General features: G+C 41.7%; 1 protein-coding gene across 1 annotated transcript in view; it reads left to right on the forward strand.

Moving 5' to 3' along the window:
• The window catches only part of LOC120792235 (spectrin beta chain, non-erythrocytic 4-like), a 70,500-nt gene extending 52,662 nt beyond the window's left edge, over positions 1 to 17,838 (forward strand). Inside the window, exons 27-42 of the mRNA XM_040131308.1 lie at positions 479 to 568; positions 898 to 1,176; positions 1,541 to 1,671; positions 2,399 to 2,603; positions 2,887 to 3,132; positions 3,743 to 3,877; positions 4,383 to 4,627; positions 5,352 to 5,490; positions 6,281 to 6,365; positions 6,575 to 6,771; positions 7,023 to 8,056; positions 8,236 to 8,296; positions 8,898 to 9,154; positions 13,628 to 13,798; positions 15,690 to 15,732; positions 15,895 to 17,838. Of these exons, the coding sequence (XP_039987242.1) occupies positions 479 to 568; positions 898 to 1,176; positions 1,541 to 1,671; positions 2,399 to 2,603; positions 2,887 to 3,132; positions 3,743 to 3,877; positions 4,383 to 4,627; positions 5,352 to 5,490; positions 6,281 to 6,365; positions 6,575 to 6,771; positions 7,023 to 8,056; positions 8,236 to 8,296; positions 8,898 to 9,154; positions 13,628 to 13,798; positions 15,690 to 15,732; positions 15,895 to 16,194 (3,618 nt within the window). The 3' untranslated portion in view covers positions 16,195 to 17,838. The remainder of the gene's footprint in view (positions 1 to 478; positions 569 to 897; positions 1,177 to 1,540; positions 1,672 to 2,398; positions 2,604 to 2,886; positions 3,133 to 3,742; positions 3,878 to 4,382; positions 4,628 to 5,351; positions 5,491 to 6,280; positions 6,366 to 6,574; positions 6,772 to 7,022; positions 8,057 to 8,235; positions 8,297 to 8,897; positions 9,155 to 13,627; positions 13,799 to 15,689; positions 15,733 to 15,894) is intronic.
• The last annotated feature ends 3,765 nt before the right edge of the window (positions 17,839 to 21,603 follow it).

Below are 21,603 nucleotides of genomic sequence, written 5' to 3' on the forward strand. Positions count from 1 at the left end.
TCATTTTTGTATTTTCAGACTATACGAACACATTTGAAAAATGAAAACCTAAATCTTTTTGTCCAACCAAAACAGTTCAACCCTGCTGTAGTGACAAACACTGTTAAGATGTGTCCATATTCTTTTAAAAGATATTGTGATATTTCTACAGCTTAATTAAATTCCACCTGTAAATTCAACTGACGTATGATCACAGCCAATAGATAATTTAATAATTATCAATGGGATTCTGCAGGATATTTCTATATTTTTATTTCAGTACTTACTAAAAAATACATTTAACTTCTCAGTGATATAAATTGTTAACAAACTGTGGGACTTGACAGGTTTATGTACAATTTTTTTTAATCTCTTCGATTTAAGATTCACACACATACTTTTATATAATGGTACATTTAACGTACATGCAGTGCAGACATGCGTTCTCAAAAACTCATATACTAGAAATATTCACTACGGTGTGTTGTTGCGGTTGTAGTTGTGGGTCCAGGAGCGCCTCCCGATGGCCACATCTCAGGAGCATGGCTCCACTTTGCAGGCAGTCCAGCAGCTCATGAAGAAGAATCAGGTAAGACAGTCAAAATAGCTGATGATTCTAACCACAGCCTTTAACTATTTCATAAATTAAATCTGGCTCCCTCACTGATACATCATCACCCCCCAAATTTTGACCCACCGTGGTCAAGTCACAAAAAGTAATATGTGACAGATAAACATGATGTGCAGCCCCAAGCTGTAATTTATCTCCACGTACACCTTCTCATGTAGCTACTGATGTACTTACCTTACTCCTGTACAACAGTGCATCCTCTCATCATTGTTCTGTTTTGAACAACATAGAAAACTTTTAACCCATCATCTGTGTTGTCCTGGCCTTGCCCTCTGCTTCTCCTCCAGACACTTCAGAGAGAGCTGCAGGGCCACAGGAGCAGGATCGATGACGTCCTGGACAGGGCAGGGATCATCGCCTCCATACGCAGCCCCGAGGCCGACTGTGTCAGGGCTGGCCACGACCAGCTGGCCCAGCTGTGGGCTGTGCTCTGGGCTGAAACCGAGAGGAGGCAACTGGTCCTGGATGCCATGTACCAGGCCCAGCAGTACTACTTTGACATGGCCGAAGTGGAGGCCTGGCTGAGTGAGCAGGAGCTGCACATGATGAACGAGGAGAAGGGGAAGGTGAGTGTGTGATTGTCTGAAACATGCAGAGCATTTCAATAAAAAAACAACTAATAAATTGCTCATTATGTGTTTTCAAAATTACTGCATGTAGTCTGTTATCACCAGGAAATCATTTCCTCATAAAGTTTGAGTCAGAAGAACTAGCTGCACAAGTCTCTGTGAAAGGAATAGACACAAAAGATTTATCTAAAATCATCCGACATGCTCTGACATTCATCTCATTTTGTTGAACCCTAATTTGAGCATGATACTTTTCTCTTTACATAGGCTTTTACATAGAGGCAGGGTTGAGCATTTATGCTGTGTGTATACTATTTTTGTGAAACTCTTCCTCGTGTGTGTCATTTCCTTCTACCTCCAGGATGAGCCGAGTACACTGCAGCTGCTGAAGAAGCACTTGATCCTGGAACAGACCATCGAGGACTATGCTGAGACCATCGGCCTGCTATCACAGCAGTGTCGACAGCTGCTGGAGTTGGGGCATCCAGACTGGTGAGTGTGTAAACACACTCAGACATACACACACACACATAAACACAAACCCACACGACTTAAGAGAGATTTTCTTTTACCACAAAATAAATTATAGGAATGCTTGTATTTCTGCATTATAACCACAAAAGAAAGTATTTTATTTTATTTGAAATTATAAATCTAAAAAAGATATCTAAGGACTGGCGTTTTTTCAGTTCACCTTACTTGATTATGTTTGACCTGTCGAAGACAAATATCAGGACTTGGCAATGGTTTAAGAGAAGCAACAGGTCAAGCAATTTTTGTTTCTAACAAAACATAAAACACTTGAAAGAAAATTGCAATTCAGCAATTCAGCCTAAGATTTGTCATTCACATTGATGCATTTCTGTACTTAGAATTGGTCAAAGGTTGTTTGGTGTTTTATTAATCCTGACAATGACAATGATTTCTTTATAAAAAATTTGCTGTCAGCACTGCAAATATTCTGACGTTATATTCTTGCCTTTTTCTTGTAAATAAAAGATGAAGGCAAATGGTACTCACATAAAAAACTCTTGCAGCAGTGGAAAGTTTAATATAGGTTGTTCACAAAGTGTTAATCCATTGAGACTGTCTTTATGGTTTCAAGTAAAGCACCAGCGCCTGCATACCTGCTGCATGTAACTGAAGTTGAAAATTATAGTCCTCCTCGGGTTTTTTTTTTGTACTTGACCTGACACACTTTCTCCTCTCTCGTTGACAGCGAGCAGATCAGCAAGCGCCAGTCACAGATCGACCGTCTGTACGTCTCTCTGAAGGACCTGGTGGAGGAGAGGAAGAGCCGTCTGGAGCAGCAGTACTGGCTCTACCAGCTCAACAGAGAGGTGGACGAGCTGGAGCAGTGGATTGCTCAGAGGGAGGTGGTTGCCAGCTCGCCCGAACTGGGTCAAGACTTTGAGCATGTGACAGTAAGTGTGTCGATAGATGGTGACCAGGAAAGAATAATACATTTTTTACAAGTCACATACTGAAATCAAAAAACAGCACTGGTCTCACTTGATCATTTATTATATCAAGTTACACCTGTTAATTATTAATTAACAGCAGCTAATAAATCTGCTCTGTGAAGGAATACGCAGAATAATAGATGTTCATTTACTTACAATATAAAACAAAAAATTTCTAGATCTTTTGTTCTGTTCTTCTCATATTTCCTTTCCTTTCTTACTTTCACCCCTGCCACACCTCCAGGTCCTGCAGGAGAAGTTCACAGAGTTTGCATCAGAGACGGGCAGTGTGGGGCAGGAACGAGTGACAGCCATCAACCAGATGGTGGACGAGCTCATCGACTACGGCCACTCAGAGGCCGCTACTATCGCAGAATGGAAGGACGGGGTGAATGAGGCCTGGGCCGACCTACTGGAGCTCATGGAGACCCGGGCGCAGATGCTTGCCGCCTCACACCAACTGCACAAGTTCTTCTCCGACTGCAGAGAGGTAAGGTGCCTGAGGAACAAAGCTGATGTGGAGCGATACAGTAAAATGCAAAAAAGACACAAAGACAACGATATGATGTAGTGTTTTGAAAAATTAATTTTTTTTTTAAAGGAATAGTTTGATTTCAACTTATTTTGCCCATGTACATCTAAAGTTTTAGTGTTTCGTGGTGAGGACAACATGAAAAATCTGAAAAAAGGGAGAAAATATAAAAAAGCTGCTGATTATGCATCCAGATAAGCACACAATTGATTGTTTTGCCAAGCAGAAGGTATTTTTAATTTAAGCAGAATTTTAGTATCATTGATTTTTTTTCTGTCCAGGTTTTACGATGATGATAGGATATGATAAGATGACAAGAAATTGTTGCAAAGGAGAAACATTAGAGCCCCACACTGTCAATAGATAGCTACTCTTGAGTTAATTTTTATGGTTTTGAAAAGATTTTATGAAATTTCCTAAACCCACAGTGGAGGTAGTTAAAAACTACAAAAAATTGAGTCAGTGTGTCTTAATGTGTGCCTGGAAGATACCTGTATACCAGTATACATGGAACACTTCTGCACTGCTTTATGTTTTTTTTTTGTTTTTTTTTTGGTTGTTTCTCCAGGTTTTGGCTCAGATTGAGGACAAACATCGAAGACTGCCAGAAGTTCGGGCTCGACAGGGCAGCACTTCCAACACCAGCTCCCTGCAGAGACTCCTGCACAGCTTCGAACAGGACATACAGCTGCTGGTCACGCAGGTACAGCTACATGCACATGAACAGATGGCATCTAAAATCACCTGCTTCAATATTCAGTCCCCTCAGAACTCATGCAGGGAAAAAAAGACTTCCCGCGGCGATGATAACTCTGTAATGGTCCAATGACATTTTCTAATGCTTATTTTTCTTTCTTTCACATTTACTTACCCAGTGGATGTTTGTTTAGCATCCATGATCGTTTTGAATCAGTAAAATAGCAATAATGTTTATGATTATTATTTTCATTTGCCTTCATACACTCCAAAAGCCCCAGTGTGCATGGACTAAATTGCCCTACCCGGTATACTGATATTCCACTCTATTTTGTCAAATTTTGTTCTACTGTACAGAGAGTTTTGTGTTAAAGGTATGGTAGGAACGTTGATGGTCATTTGTAATGCATCTGCATCATTTGGAAAACAAACTCTTTATCTTTCCATTTTTTTGATGTCTTCCTTTTTTCAGCTTGGCTTCCTCCTAAAATTTGTTCTCCCCGCTCTTCCAGGTGCGCCAGCTACAGGAGAGCGCGGCCCAGCTGAGGACGGTGTATGCCGGCGAGAAGGCCGAAACCATTGCATGCCACGAGCATGAAGTGATGCAGAACTGGAAAGAGCTGCTGACGTCCTGTGAGGAGTGTCGAGTGCAAATCACCACCGAGACAGACAAGCTCAGGTTCTTTGGCATGGTCCGAGATCAGATCATGTGGATGGACTCGATCATCTGTCAGATAGGAACAGGAGAGAAGCCCAGGTATTTTCATCACAGGAGCAGGGAACAAAGAATGTGTGTCAACCTCAGGGTTAAATCAACGTGGTAGGAGAATACAGGATAATAAATAATCTATAATGACCAGAAAAAGCGGGGTACTAGTTTCAGCATGCTGTATGTTTTTATGGTTGTAGCTCACAGTTTGCATTGGACTCTGGGTCAAAATTAGGTTGAAAACTGGCATTTTTTTAATCCAGTGTAATCTGCGATCTGGGCCAAGAGCACGTTTTTTTTTTTAAAGCAGCTCACACAGCAATATTTACTAAGTTTTAGCAGTTGGTCATCCCTATTTTCAAATGACAGACTGCTTCTTTGTTGTAAATAAATCTATATCAAACCATTTCAGACAAAACTTGTTGGAACAGATCATGTTAATAAATGCTGCAATGTTATTCTAATGATCAGCAAATCCATGCAAAACCCTAATTACTCTAAAGATTTTATTAAAGGTCTCTCTGAGCAACATGCTTGTCCAAACACATGTACAGCACATCTGTATTTCTGTTAACATTCTCTGTGTATGACTATGACCATATCATGGATTATATTGGGATGATTATTTTATTTCTTCTAAAATACAGTAAAGACATACCATTTTGGTGTGATGTGGCTTAGTATGGCACAGTGTGGTCGCCAGTAACTAAGCAGCGTGTTGGTGTTTGCGTATTGGTGAGCTAAGTGTCTGTGCGCTATCTGGTTCTTGCAGGGACGTGTCCTCAGTAGAGGTACTGATGAATTATCACCAGAGTCTGAAGAGCGAAGTGGAGGCTCGCAGCCGGAGCACACTGGAGTGTATCGAGATGGGAAAGACCCTGCTGGCTGTGAGAAACCCTGCGGCTGAAGAGGTGTGATGAGGAAATATGATGACTTGACTATTTACTTCAGTCAAACCTTTACGATTCACAAGGGAAACTAGTTTTCTGCAGGAGCTATTAGTTCAAAAGAAATTAATTTAAATTAAACTCAATTATTTTTACATAGCATCTCCTTCACAAGATTCCTGATGTTGACGAGTCCCATGGATTTTGAAAATCCATTAATGTTTTTGATTTAAGCCTTAAAACTATTGAGAAAGAATGGATGGGCTTAAAAGTACGATAATTTTAAAATCCAGAAGATGTTCTCATTCAAACAGCACAGACTTCTCAGATGAAAACCCATCCTTGAATTTTACCAAAAAGTACTTCAAAGTCATGTAAAAGTCTTTAATTCTGGTATGAGATTTATTTACAAATACAAAAATTGACCTTCCAGGATGAAAGCATGTACAATATGCATGGTCTGCAAACTGCTGCAGAAAGAAACCGTGATGATGATTTGGGGCTTCCATTTTTGGATGGATGGATGGATGGATGGAAGAATGTAGTTCTTCCTTAATCCCAATGGGAAATCACAAAACAAAGTCACAAAACAAAAACAACATAAAACACAAAGAGGTAAATAAGAAAATAGAATTATAAAAGCAAGTTACTAAAACCGTAACTAGAAACTGAACTAAAACTAAACCATTCTCTAGATATATGCAGCAGAAGTGCCAGGAAATATCCTGTACATGGTTAGTGCATATTTTAGCACTAATTTTGAGTCTGATTCCTGGTATATTGGGATTTTGATGTTGCTGATTTTGATTGGCAGATCAAGGAGAAGCTGGACAAGGTGATTGCTAAGGAACATGAGCTGTCTGAGAAGTGGGACAAACACTGGGAGTTCTTACAGCAATGTGAGCACACACACACACACACACACACACACGCACACTCAAACCTTAAAGCTTATAAACATACACAGATGTACCAACACAAAGACACACACATATAAAGTATAAATCCACAAGTAATGTTTAAGGGGGAGAATGTGAGATAAAGAAGAGAGTAGAAGAGAGTTTTATTTCCTTTTGAATGGTATTTTTGTTTCTCCTCTTCCCCTCAGTGTTGGAGGTTCACCAGTTCGCCCAGGAGGCGGTGGTGGCAGAGGCGTGGCTGACTGCTCAGGAGCCGTTCATCAACAGCTGCGAGCTTGGCGGGAGTGTAGACGAGGTGGAGCAGCTGATTCGTCGACATGAAGCCTTCCGCAAAGCTGCCGCCACGTGGGAGGAGCGATTCAGCTCACTGCGACGACTCACCACGGTAATATCGTCACCATCACCATCATCATCATGTAAATACACGCACAATCTGGCCAGTGTAAGAGAGAGTTTTCTGCTGTAAAGGCTAAGTTGTAAGTTCTGAAACACTATAATCGATGGTTAAGAGCTGAGGATTTCCAATGTAGAGAAATATGTTTCCATAAAATATTCAATATCATCCAGTCATGTCGAAGTCCTGGCTGACAATAAGTCTCAGTTTGATTTTAAAGCTGGTTCCATTTCTTTCTGCAGGTTGAAAAGTTGAAAGCAGAGCAAAGTAAACTACCCCCAACCCCTCTACTGGGTCGTAAAGTCTTCCTGGACCCCCAAGATGCCTCACCCAGTCCATCAACCCTCCCCCGCCTCCCAATCTCTCCCGTTATGAAACAGACAATCTATGAACAGAACGAAGTCAGCTCTCCTCCCTCGCCCTCGCCTGCCACCCCTACACCCTCTCCTTCTTCTGTGGTTCGTCGGCTGGGGTCGACAGTCGCCAACTACACCCCTGTGATGAATGGCTCCAGCTACCGCCACACCCTGGAGGCACGGCATGGCAGCGTGGTGGGCATGGCCGCAGGACTAGGCCAGCCCGCACCTTCTTCGATCGCATCTATTGCCACGGCGGCCATGCTAGTCTCAGCCAACCAGGTACGAGAAAGCGTCAGCACGGCAAGAGACCAGGCGACAAAGGCGATGAATCACCTCCAGCCAGTGCAGGCTGCAAGGGAACTGGAGGTGAAATCATCCCCGTATCTAAGGCAACCCAAAATCAAACACATGGATGACGCAGTGACACCTCTGATCATAGCCAGTCGGCTGGAGAAGGTGAGAGAGAGGGGGAGGGAGAGAGAGATGATGATGGGAGAGATAGGGACTGAGAGAGCAGAGGTGGCGGTGATGGCCGAGGTGGTGCTCCAGGAGCCGAGTCGGGAGCGTGTACACAGTGAACCCACCAGAGGGCCTCGGGGTTCCAGGACTGACCCATTGGGCCATGCTGAGCCCCAGGTCCAGACACACACTTACCACAGAGACCAAAAGATAGAACGGCAGCTGTCCAGTGAGCAGCTGATCCAAGCACGTAGGGACGAGCTGCCTCAGGAGGTGTGGAGGGAACAGGCCGAGAGGCGGGAGAGACGGACGCTGGAGAGACAAACGTCAAGCGAGCAGGAAGGCCATGGGGGCCATGAGGGCCGGCGGAGAGAGAGGGACCGACATCGGATGGAGAGACAGGAATCCAGTGAGCATGATACCGGAAAGGAGCACTCAGACAGACGCTCAGGAGGAGGGTGAGACTTTGTTCGTCCTGAGGTGTCTTGTAAATTGTGTGGTTGGTCTTGTGTCATTTATGTAGCATTTTTAGTGATTGTGCAGGAAAAAACATGCTGAAAGAATATGAATAACTGAATATTTTTATCCTCAGCTCTTTAGATGAAGAGTGACTGTATAATTGTTTTTTTTTCCACAGGGAAAAGAGATCCACCCTGGCAGAAATTGTAGAGCAGCTGCAGGAAAGAGAAGCAGCACAGGTCTGGCCTTTTATGTGTTGTGCATTTCATTCAAATACAGTGTTTGAAAATACTCAGTGTTTGATTTATATTTTTTTAGCTCACTTGGGCGTGATTTTTTAATACAAGACAAAATAGAAGACAAAACAAATTTGCCATACCACCACTATATTTTTTTCATCACTTTTTTCATGAGATCACTACATCAATCCGTGGTGAAGTTTACTCTAGTGTTCTTAAAACTGAATTTAAATCTTACAATAGCTTGACAAGCTTTCATCTCAGAAAATGAACAGCAGCAACTACTTGTACCACATACTGTGCCTCATGGGTTTTCACTTTAAGATTTAGCTATCTAGACAAAGAATCATCTATCTAGACAGAGAAAACGCGGTTATGTAGAGCAACATATATGTAAATTGGATAATACTGGTAGATAAGTCACTATGGTTACTTGTTAGAGTGATCCCTGATAGCCTGCCAGTGGGAATCACGGCGAGATCATACATGCTTTAGGTGAGAAAAACACACTTAGCAATGCAAATGAAATCGAAGACTTAAAAGTGATCCAAATCAAATGAACCAAATTGCTACTGACTCTATCACCCATCCCTGCCCTTAGGCCCGTGGTGAGGTGCCCCGCCTCCCCAACGGGTTACCAGAGAAGTCTTCCCGTCCTGACCGGCCTCGAGCTCGGGACAGACCCAAACCACGGCGACGACCGCGACCCAAAGAGCCAGGAGATCCGACGCGCCGGTCCAGGTCTGCTCCGGCTCAAAGTAGCCCGGCAGTCCCCCAGCCACCAACACACACCGCACACCATGAGGGCTTCCTTTTCCGCAAACTGGACATCGAGAGTCTGAAGAAGAGCACCAACAGGTGGGTGTTCAGGGTCATAATAATAATCATAACACGTGGAGAAGATGGTAGGAGTGGTAGAGAGGCGGGGTGGACACTGGTGTCATGAGTATCAGACTTGTGCATGGTCAAATAGTATTTGTAAATAAAGCTTAAAGTTTAATTTGGTACTTCAGGAAGGTAATGTCTGACTTGTACAAGGGTATCAGATGGGTGGGGTTTACCACAAAAGAGCAATTCAAATATTGTCAAGTATATTATTTTTCACATAAAATGATACCAACATGTCTTTTACATTCCACCATGTTGTTGCTAAATTTAAAATTTCTGATCGTTACTGTCGATTGTTGCAAACCCCTTTCCTCAAGGACTGAAATCGGGTAAAACAAACTGCCAAAAAATTATTTTTAAATACTGTTTGACTCATGTTGGCTGCAGCACATGTAGTTGTGCCTGCTGTCTGTTTGTGTCATGACGTCACAGCCCCGTCATTTTCCGGATTCCAGAAATGATGACAGGAGCATGACCTTAGCATGTTAAGCTACCAAGCTAACACACTCCGCTGACACATGTTGAACGGATGCATGACTGACACCAGCTCAGATCACGACACATGGTCCCTCATTGGTTGCCTCAGCGTGTGGGTTGACATGATATAGACAATACTCAGCAAAGCTTTGGATTTTCTCAGCATACATACTGTATGTTCTGATATCAAGCGGACATTGAGGTTTACATGTTCAGATTCAAGGGTTCCTATGACATTTGGATATTTTGCCTATTTATTGTACAGTGGAACTATTAGTCAGTTTCTGTCCGCTTCCAAAGAATCTTAACATTGGCAGATTTGTGGCATATTTTTCTGTTTCCTGTAATTGACAGAAATATATGAGTACCATAATGAAGATTGGTATCCAGGGGAAAGATTTAGTAGTGACTTTGTAATGTATCACTACTTGTTGTGATGGTCGTTGCCTTCTCTCAGCACCATCCTCAATCTCTCAGCATTCAAAATATGAAGTTGTTTTTCTTCCAAAACAACGTGAAGTTGCAGTGCCTGGCAGTTGATAGTGGCAGATTACAGATGATGATTTCTATTTAGGAATAATCATATCAGTCATATCATAATCCATCATTATTATCTTTCAGACTGCCTCACTACATTACGTATTAAGCAGCACGCTAGTTTCTAAGTTTGTAGTTGTGTAGTTTTGTCCACATTTAAGCAGTCACCTAATAAAGAAAGATAAGCATGCAGATATCTAAATATCCCATTGATAATGGCACCAGGAGACACTCCTATGTTATTCTCATATCAGGCTGCAGCTTCTGAATAATATATGATGTATGTTGTCTCTGATCATCAGCATCAGTATTTGAAGACAGGAGCTACATGAATTCAAAAAGAAGTTCACAGAAATCTCACAGCCTGTGGAAACTTCATGCATGATGCTTACCATCTTGATCTAACACAGAATCAAACACAGCAGGAGTGGTTTGCTGGCCAGCAGACTGATTGGCCAGCTGATGAATGCTGTGGGAGTGAAGGTTGATGAAGCTATTGATGGCGCACACTGCCTTGTGAGCAGTCGCTTAGCCTGCCCACACATACGCACGCACGCACGCACGCACACACACACACTCCCCGGCCTCCACAGACGACTGCCCTGCTTCTTCCAGAGAGACACAGACGGCAAAGTCTCTCTGCACTTCCCTCTAGTGGCTGGGCTGACCACGCACAACTAAAAGCTCATCCCCTTCCAGCTAAGGATGAGTCGCACTCACGCGTCCACTCAAGGCAATGGACGAATGTCTCGTATGTACATGCCCTGTTATGTACATGGCAAGGTAAAGCATAATCCTGAATGGCTTAAATCTGCACACATGTGAATCTCCAAGCACCTCCTCATTTGACTTATTGTATGCTCTCTTTTTGATTTGAGTTTGATTGGAGGACAGGATCTGCAGGTAGGGCCCTCAGACCTTTTCCTCCAGTCAATACTGAGGAAGAGAGGGTAGTCTGTGAGGAAAGATTGAGATTCAACCTGTCTCTTTTACATAGCTATATGATGAGACACTGGGTATGTTTATATGCACATTCATATTCTGGTATTATTCAGGATAATCAAGTGTTACTTTTAACAAATGTGTGAATGGTGTCTACTCTTTATATCAGCCTAATGAAGTGAATGACTGATTGCATATCTTGGTATAAAAATCTGATATTTGACAGTAGTTTCACATCACTTTTGGCTTAGAGCTGTCATTGGTCAGTCTCTAATTAAAGGATTCTTTCATCAGTCTTTCTGAAATGCTGAAACATGCTCTCAAGGTTTTCTTTCCATATTCTAAAATAGATTAAAAAATACTACTGTAAAGGATAGTAATATTTGAACACTTTATTTTAACAAAGATAAAAGTTCTTATTAGAGTACAACAACTGCAGCTCCTATGAGGCTTCTGGTGACTGTGCTCTGCAATCACAAACTCTTTAAGGTTCATTGGATGTCACACTGTGCGAGATGGGTCTAAGAAAATCTTGGTTGTAGTCTGTGTCAGTCTGTATGTCTGTTTTGCAGCATGCCAGCGGTGCAAAAAAAAACATACAAGCAGAGACACATCATTAACTTGCATCACCCACTTTCATTTTTTGATAATGTAGCTAAACAATAAATAAACTTTGGCCTATGCATCACAAGAGCTCAAAATAAAAGGAGGAGAGCGTGAAATAAGGGCAACATGGAGGTTCAATTCTGCAAAAGGAATTTGAGATAAAAATGTTTCTTTAGCAGAAGCAGCTAGCTTGCTGTTGAATTTTTTGTCATTTCATGTTGTATTTCAGTCAGTTGGTTTGTAGACGTGGGTCACAGCAGCAGTCACGTGGTGATAATTTGGCCCTAAATTTCTGACACTGTCTGTGGACGTGTCTCGCAGTACGATCTAGGACCACCAAACTAGCACATTTCTCTCACAATTTGTCAACTTCCGTCCGGGACAGCCCAAAATCACACAGTATAAATGGACCTTTAGAAAGCATCTCTGTGGCCAAGACTGATGAGATATGTTGTTGTTGAATTCTAAAGAAAATAATGGTTAAGAAAAAATGTTTGTTACTAGCTTTTACCAGAACTTTCCACCATTAAGATGAGGTTTGAAGTAGAGCTGGACTTCTAAACCAGACAGGTCGATGTTGACTTATTGCAGATTAATCAGTATCAGTGTATATGCTGGCCAATAGGTAACAAAAAATATCAGTACAGAAATGTACTACTATTCTATCTAGGTTTAAGGGAGTTCAGAAACACTTCACCTTTATAAAGTCTCACCAGAGAGCACTGACAAATTTTCAGCTCTAAAATTACCATTAGTAACAGTTCTCTGAAAAACAAATACAGTTAATCTTTATCAAGATTGCTCTTTATCCTATGCATTCATATTTAAAAAAAAAAAAAAAACTATTGGCCATATATCATTGTCAAGATTTTTTAAACTCCCAAATACTGATATCGGTATCAGCCCCAAAAATCCAGTGTTGGAAGTTCAGCCAGTTGGAAGTTCCAGAAAAGGCTGTGTAGTAAAAAAAAAAATGTTAAACTACTTTTCACAATGTTCACAATGAACATTAACCTGCAAAATAGTGGTTTCTTTTCTCTTTGTTAAAATGTTGTTGTTCTTAAAAACCTGTGTGTATAATTTGAACATTTCTGATACTGGTGACTCCTAGTGAGACTATCAAAAAAAGACACCGTCCCAAAAAAAACTTCAGCATATTCATTATCATAGTTTTCCGAGACATAATTTCCCCTTATCTTCTCTTAAATTCATCCATGATAGAGCACATGCAGCGTTGGTCTACTCCGGTCCAGGTTGTGTTTCCAATTGCTAGCTCACAGAGGTATTTGAAATCGGGATAATAAGCTGCACAGAGGCAGCTTGCTCTGAATAATACCTATATTTGGGTGTAAGTTGTTAACTGGAATGCTCTGTGCATGTAAACGTGCTCAGAGGGAAAAGATGCATGACCAGACTTTAAGTTGTGTTGTTGCCAAAATGCCATTTAACCAAACTCCTCTCTCTCATTTCTCCTCTCCTCATGGTGCTGCTGGCTGCTCCTCTCGTCTCCTCCAAGGTAAGTCATATATAAGCCCCACGCACGTCACACACAGACACACAAACTGTACGTAGCCTCCCTCCCCACCCGTCCATCCCCCTCCTCCTCCTTCGTCCATCCGTTTGTGCGTACGTCTGTGTTTGTTCAGCAGTGTGTTTCTTCCTTCCTTCTTGGCGCCGGTCCATCCCGCCTACCTACCTGTCTGCTCTGGTCAGGTGAGTCAGGTGTTAGCTGAGCGAGAGCGAATCTGCAGCTCTACCTGACTCCTCACATCTCCCCCCCCCCAATCACCATCTCCCCACCCTCCCCATACTTCTCCCCTCCACCTTCCCCTCCTCCTCCACTCTGCCTACCCTCGCCCTTCCGGCCTTCCCACACCACAGCAGGTCATGGGTCAACTTGTATTGCGTGCTGAACAAAGGTGAGATGGGTTTCTACAAGGACGCCAAGAACACCACCACGCCCTACAACAACGAGCCGCTGCTCAACCTCTCCCACTGCCACTGTGACGTCACCAACGGCTACAAGAAGAAGAAGAACGTCTTCACGCTCAAGTGAGGAGCTATTTTCATACTCACATTTACTGTTTTTTTTTTTTTACTTTTTAACCACAGGCACGAATGTGATTTTTGTGTGGGAGTGTTAAATCTGCAACTCTTTTAGAGTGGATTTTGTTTTTGCCCTCCTTGTAGCACGGGCGCAGTAGTGATGTGAATAGTGGAATTAAGTACCCAGGGCCCTAACATGGGTAGGACCTTCAGAAAACCTGAAATTACAAGTTTGTTTTTTTACCTGCAATTTTGAAATTTTAAATCATTAGCATTATAAGTAATCCATTACTGTTGGCTGAACATATACAGTTTTTGTATCTAAAACAACAACGGAGCCTCTCCCGTCCCAGAACCAACCAGACTTTTGTGAACCCAATTTGCTATCAGTGTTTCAGAATGGTTTAATATTGGTTTATAACATGGTTAGCTAGGTAATATTATAATAGTTAGCTTGCTGATAAATGAAGCAGCATTGCCTTCAGTTTCAGAACCATTGTTTATATATGGATTGTGCCTTTAAGTTTCTAATGTTTTAGAATGTTTCCTCTATGTTGCAACAGACTAGGCTAGGAACTAGCTAGCACTTGTTGGAAACTAATTCAATTTATTTCAGCAAAAAAAACAAAACCTACAAACAAAAGACCAGGGAAATCTTCTTCAGTTATCTTTTATTATGAAATAATTCTTCTAAATGTAGAACCAGTGTAAGATGGCTTCCTATCTTTGTCTTATGCCCAGAGAATAATAAAAACCTAAAACCACTGGCCAAAATAATGTTCCGTAATATTGTGAAGCTTCACACAGTAATTACAGTATGTTGAGAAAATAGGCTGAAATACGCTGAGATTTCAGATCGTACATATTTTCTTAAATGTGTTATAAACACTTCATTATTGATTATCTTAATTTAACCACTACAGATGCATGTGTTTACTTGTTGATTCAGTTATTTGTACAGGCGTGACAACTGATGTATTAAAGGGGGAAGGGGCTCACTGAGGCTACACATGCACAGGGCCCAGATTTATGTGCAACACCACTGCTCCTTGCGTCAGTTTTCACTCATCACACCAATAGTTTAACAGCATAACTTGGCACCAAATCCGACCTGTACCAAATCTACATCAGCAGTGAGTTTGGCGCATTCATGTTTTGTTCAACTCTGGGGATCTTTGACTGATGAATTTACGTGGTCCACCAACGGCAACTTGAGCAGGCACAATGTAGAGTCAGCCGTTCCTACACTGCTTTCCCACAGGTAAAATAAAAATTGTAAAAAGTCCTGTGGCATAGTTTGCAGTCATTATGCATGATTGAGTAGATGGTTTAACTGTCTGTTTTTTGGGAGGTTTTTTCAAGGTTGAGCAAATTACTTTGCTTGCTAGTGCACTAGCTGCTAATGTAGTCAGCGACCTAGCCTCCAATGCTAAATTTCTGGTTCTTCATTTTGATATTCATTGAAAATCCCATCCAACAAAACACCTTAAGTGAAACTGGTGATATTATCACGTTTATCTCAGCCTGGGCTTGGTGAGTTGCAAACAGGATCTGTGGAGTTTGAAAGACAAAGGCTTTCACCAGGCAGTTAAAGAAAGGTGTTATTGAGTAGCATCATGGGAAATGCAGGATCAAGTGTTTTTGGAGCTTGATTCAAAGTCGGGATATCAAAGCCTCTGTTGCTTTGATTTTGACCCTTCTTTTTTCAAATGTGTGTGTTGTGAGTCCTCCAACTTTACGGAAGTGACACACTGAAATTGCGAGAGTCCCCCTTTAATTGTAAATACTCTATGAGCCAGGTCTTAAAAAAAAAAAAAAAAAAAAAAACTACAATTATCCACTGGGCATGTTTGGCATTAGACTGTTTCTAAGTTCGAGTCTTCTCCTCTCATTGCAGAACAAAGGACGGCAGCGAGTTTTTGTTTCATGCTAAAGATGAGGTGAGACATATTTTGTGTTTCTGTTCACATCGGAATAATTGAAGGAATTTTAACAGTGGATTAATTTCAATGATCACTCAAACACTTAAATGAACATACGGAAACGTAAACAGTAAATCAGCTGACATGTGTGGTCCCTCTCCCCGACCTCTGTCCCTCCAGGAGGACCTCAAAACGTGGGTAAACAACATCACCGCCAGTATTTCGGAGCACGAGGAGATTGCCAAATGGGGTCAGCCCCAACCAACTACCTCATCCACCGACGAGGGTACGCGCCGCGATGGCAGCAAGGCGGACAACAGGTCAGAGCGAGGTGGAGAGCGCTCGGACCGGGCCGAGCGGATCGAGCGGGCAGAAAAAGAAAGGGAGAAAGAGAGGGAGAGAGGCGATCGGTCGGAGAGGTCAGATCGGGGCGGGAAGTCGGACGTGAAGCGCTCGGAAAAGTCCGGTAAGAAAAAGTGAGCCGGGCGACAGATTGGTCGGGATGAAGCATATGAACTCCGGATGTGAGGCGGGGCTGTAGACTGGTAGTGAACGCCCCCCTCCTTCTCTCTGCCTCCAACACTGTCAACAAAGAGTTTGTGTTTGGATGGAAAGTGACACACAGGACAGAAGGATTGACCCAGGCTCACTCATAGGACGGACAGGATGAATTTGGAGCAGGAGACATCTTTCTCTCTCTCTTTCTCTCTCTCTTCTGTGTCTCTGTGAGAAGACACGGAGTCACTGGCGCCCCGCTGGTGCCTGTTTTGGAGAACTGTCGAGGGTGGAATTTTCTTGCCGCTGTGCCCCGGGCAGCGTTAACGCAAGAGAGAGACGGGACACGTATCACGTTAACTTGAAGGCTGTTACTGATTGCTGGTAGTACGATAAAACGTAGCTCATACTGTTCCACATACTGTTTGTTTTTTCTATGAGATGAGCTCTATCTGTATGTATTTCTCGTCCGTCTGTCCTATCTACTGTATCTATCCGTCTGTAAGTTGAGACATCCTACACTATGTCTTATTCCTCCTCGGAAATCGAAAGAGAATGAAATTATGCCAAAATGTTTTACCAACATACAAACTTAAAGAAACCTTTTTTGTTGACCGTTTTCTCCACTCTGTCCCATCTGTCTCGAGCTCTAGCCATGAAAACACGTGAGATTGAAATTGGTTTTACTTTGAAACCAAACAACACTGATACCACATCCATCTAAATTCATCACGGATGAATCAACACTGCTGATTAGCTGCTGTGCTGATTTTAGGAAGATGGAAAGATGATGATTAGAGACAAGAGAGGAGTAGAGCGGCGACCGGAGTGAACGTCAAAACGAGAGTAAAGCAGGAATTTTTTATCGTTGCTCAGAAATGAGTGGAAACACATCCAAAGGCTTGAAATCCTGACCTTAAGAAAGATCACAACCCTGAAATTTGCTTGAAATTTTCTTAAGTTTAATGTTGGAAATCTGCCCGGGAAGAGCAAATGGAGCAGCTTTCTTTTGTTTATGTCATGTGAATTTATTTAGAATCAAAGTACAGATGAGTCACCAAGTGTTTATCCTGTGAAAAAAGACTACAGGACCACTTGGTTGCTGCAGTCCACTTGTCTAATTCATAAAGACAGATGCACAGTTCTTGGATCAGGGGTCAGAAACAGATGGACTTAAACTAATGGTAGACTGTGGTTCCCAGGGGCCTCATTCATCAAAATACTGTTTGATGTTTCTTTTATTATCGTTAAAAAAACTGATAAAACTGCACAAAAAATTACAGCATTGCTATTGCTATTTTGGGTAAGTGTGGAGAGTTTTAAGTTTTGATATGTTTAAAAACAGTGGTGAAGTTCATTTTAACCTGCTGATTTTAGCATCAAGATCAGTTTTTCATAAATCACATTTTTGGCTTTGGTCATAAGCACAAAATTTGCACATGGCATGTTTTTAATGAATGAGGCCCTCAGGCTGAAAATAGGCCTCATCTACTCTTTTATTCTATTACAACATCAAAATACTTGTTGGATATTCTCTGATTTATTCACGCAAATCCGTTGCATCCGTTTTTATACAGAATTCAAAATATCTTGTTTGTGTGTGTGTGTGACTGGCTGCGTGCTTGTGTGTGTGTGTGTGTGTGTGTGTGTGTGTGTGTGTGTGTGTGTGTGTGTGTGTGTGTGTGTGTGTGTGTGTGTGTGTGTGTGTGTGCGTGTGTGCTGCTGCTCTCCGCTCCCGGGGTCTCCATAGCTCTCAGGTTATTTATGTTGTTGTGTGCTTACCGTGTGCTTCACATGTTAGTATGTTTGTCCCCTCAGACGCCACCTCAGTCTTCCAGACACGTCCGATCTACAATAGATCTACACACACACACACACACACACACACACACATACACACACCCACACAGACGCAGAAATATAGAACTCATCAGGCCTAACATGTCAAAGGTTATAAATGGGGTTACAGAGCTTACAAAATCCCATCAGTGTAGAGTTAGACAGGAATGAATGACTGACTGAATGAATAAGTAAATGAACTGACACACAGGTGACAGCCAAGATATATTACTGACCAAATATTTCGAAAAAAAAAAGGGGTTGTGTGAAGTTGTGAGATTGCATGTTTTGCTTGGAGAGAAATCACTCGTCTATAGAAGCTCGTCTTTGCTGCCCACTGACACTGCATCCACACATCAGATTATGTTTAATTTCTTGTAAACTCACCAGAAAGCCATAAACAACAAGAAAACAAGGACAGAAAAAAGGGAAAGCGAGAATAGTCAAAGTCTATTTAACTGGTAGATGCAGTTGAGGGGTTTTGTGAAGCACCAGCCACGGAGGCTGATGGGCAGAATTAAGTTACTTTCCTGCCCTGGTAGGAGCATCCTGGTCAGATAGCATTTAAAATCCTCTCTTAAAATCCTTCCAAATACAAATGCTGTTTCAGTATCACTTCTACTGTCTGAAAATATTGTTCATTTCAGTTCTACTGTTGATTCTTTCAGTTAAATTCCAACTGAAATTATACTGCATGGTTTTTTTTCTGCTACAGCACACACACACATCTGTTCTTTTCATTTGAGAAAACATCAGAAACCAAAAGGGATAAATTCATATTTTATACTTTTAGGTTTCAGGATGGCATCCCCTATTTTTCCATTAATTTTTCAGAATACCGTTAGATCTACATCTACGTACATAACCTATTTCCATACAGCAAATTGTAGTCAAATTGCTCTATTTTAAACCATACTGTATTTGGTTAAAGCAGCAATGTCAGCACTCTATCACAGGCATAGCAGATGGACACACTGACTGACTGACTGACAGCCAGCCAGCCAGTCAGCAGCTGCCACCACAGACTTTGAACAACAACCTAGCCCTGTCTCATCCAAGGCATGGGTCCCGGAAAGTCCCACAGAAAAGCTCAGGGAAGCGGCTGTGGCGCTGGTCTTTAAAGGTTGTATATGTAAGTTTTTGCTATCCCTACATAGCCAACGTGAGCATTAACCGCTATTTACTTACCAGTCTAGAAGAAATGTTGCAAGTTCAGCATCAAAGGTCATTCCTTTACTCGCCCAGAGCTGTCTCCAGCAACGCCAATGTTAACTCTTGTTTTGCTTCTATTTCTATCACTTCTTTTCTTCTACTGAAGTAGCGCTGCTCAGAGGGCGTATTCTAACTTCTTGCCTTGTAAACGCAACAATGGCTGAAGCTCTTGGTAAGTAAACAGCTGTTAATGCTAATGTTGGCTGTGTAGCAATAGCAAAAACTTACATGTAGCACATTTTAAAGTGGTGCTGAGGGGCTGCGGTTAACCAGACAAACGTTTGCCAAACCAACCAGTTAGTCTTCTCCATTTGAGTCTTTTCTCTTGTAAAACAGAGAACTGTTTGAAAACACTTGTGGTAAAGAATAAATCTCACTTTGTGTCACTTGTCCAAGTGATTTTTTTCTATGTGGCGTCCTCTTCGCCTCATTGTGGTACGCCAAGCTGTAATGGGCTCATTACTGACCCCTGAGGCCGAAGGGCGAACAACACCCACTGGAACTTGACACTTGGTGAGAACCACAGGGTGCAGTGGGTGTTTTTTCCCCCAATGGCCACCAGGGGCAACGGTGACCCCATTCCACACTTGAAAAAAACAAACTTCAACAAGCTACACAAAGGTGAGATTCATGCTTAAACTGAAGTGTTGTCAGTGTTTTTCAAGAGGAAAGACTTCAAGGCCCCCGTGGTATTCACAAACTTGGACCTCTGCGTTCACGAACTGTGATGCGTTTGCTGATGTCTTAAGAAATCGCAGAGGCCACGGAGGCCCACTTTTCATTGGATGCTAACGTAATAATATATCGTAATTTTATAATATGTCTGAGGAAAACGTTGATATTCCCAACGGCCTAATTTTCCCTCTGTCATTATGCCTTTGCATTTCCTGCATTATGTTACCCACCTGCTAGCTTGCTAAATTGTTAGCTTCTGTGGCTTTTAGACGCCAACAGTTAATATTAGCTAATGTGCTTTTTAGCTATAAGTAATGACTGCAAACTGTAAAACAGCAGGAGTTTTTGGCATCCATGTTGCCGTTGCCTAGCGGGGTTGTTCTCACCACTTAAGAAAGCCAAACATACGACTTCCCGTGTCGTAACCATGAGCTCACGGGTTCCATTTGAAGGCGGCGTTGTTCTCCTGCCACCGTAACTGGAGCTGACCCTGCCAGCTGCTGTCAATCAAACAAAGACACGCCCCTCTAGCTGTGGGGGCAAAAAGGAGCATTTCTGATATTTTCTTTCTTTTAATAATAAAAAAAAACTGTTGACAATTTAAAAAAAAAAAAAAAAAAAAAAAGCAAAACAAAACATTTTTGACTCCAAAAAGGAATTATTAGATGTGATTTCAGTTGGACTTTAAACTACATCATCTTCCATCAGCAGGTCATTTCCACGGCTGTAGAGACCAAGAATCCCAGTCAGAATTTGTTTTATATTTTTAGAAATCAATATTTGCCAGTGTAAAGTTAATCATCTTCTCCTTTTCTGAAAAGTGTAATATTGAGATGATGAGCTAACAGTATTATTATATCTGGCTGTTCCTGTGTTGTTGGGTTTTTTTTTTGTTTGTTTGTTTGTTTTTTTAGGTTGTACCTTATTCACTTTAGGATTTTAAATTCTCTCTTGACCTGTTGGTCTGGTTTGTGTTCATCATAAAACATGTCATGGGAACTTGTAACTTTCTTTAATCTGTTTTTTTTTTTCCAACACTTTTTATGCATCTAAATTAGGAGTGAATGCCAGATCAATGCAATCATTTACATGCATGTTGGACACAACAAACAGTCAGAGTTAAAAAAGGTGAATTTTGAATGAGAAAACCTTCCATGTGTAAAGCAACACTGTTGGATTATGAATCTTACAGCATAATAAACTAACACACCTTGTTGCTGTAGACACACACAGGACAGAACATGCAGGGTACGGCTAACTTGATAACAGATAACATCACACAGTTTGTAATTTGAACCATTTTACGCAGCTGATAGCAGAAAACAACCAGGTATGTGAAAGTCAACATGGGTAACATCGTGATAGACTGACTGAAGTACCAAACAAAAATGTCTAGATTTGCTTAAAAAAATCTAAACATTGATGGTTTTGGATGAGCAAGGAGGTACCCTGCCTGTCTGTGTGCATCTGTGCTGTTCTGTTCACATCAACCTCAGTCTGTCAGCCGAGATGAATTGACGAATAAAATACCTTTTGATTTATCATTAATGTTTTTATAGTCAGTGTTTTCTTTCATCACTGGAAATGAATGTAGAGCTTTTGTTGATGAGAATGTTTCGGTTTGGATCAGTGTTTCCTCCTGCTCTCAGATCAAAAGACAATAAAAAT

Source organism: Xiphias gladius, chromosome 7, assembly GCF_016859285.1.
Source record: "Xiphias gladius isolate SHS-SW01 ecotype Sanya breed wild chromosome 7, ASM1685928v1, whole genome shotgun sequence".
Lineage (NCBI taxonomy): Eukaryota > Metazoa > Chordata > Actinopteri > Istiophoriformes > Xiphiidae > Xiphias > Xiphias gladius.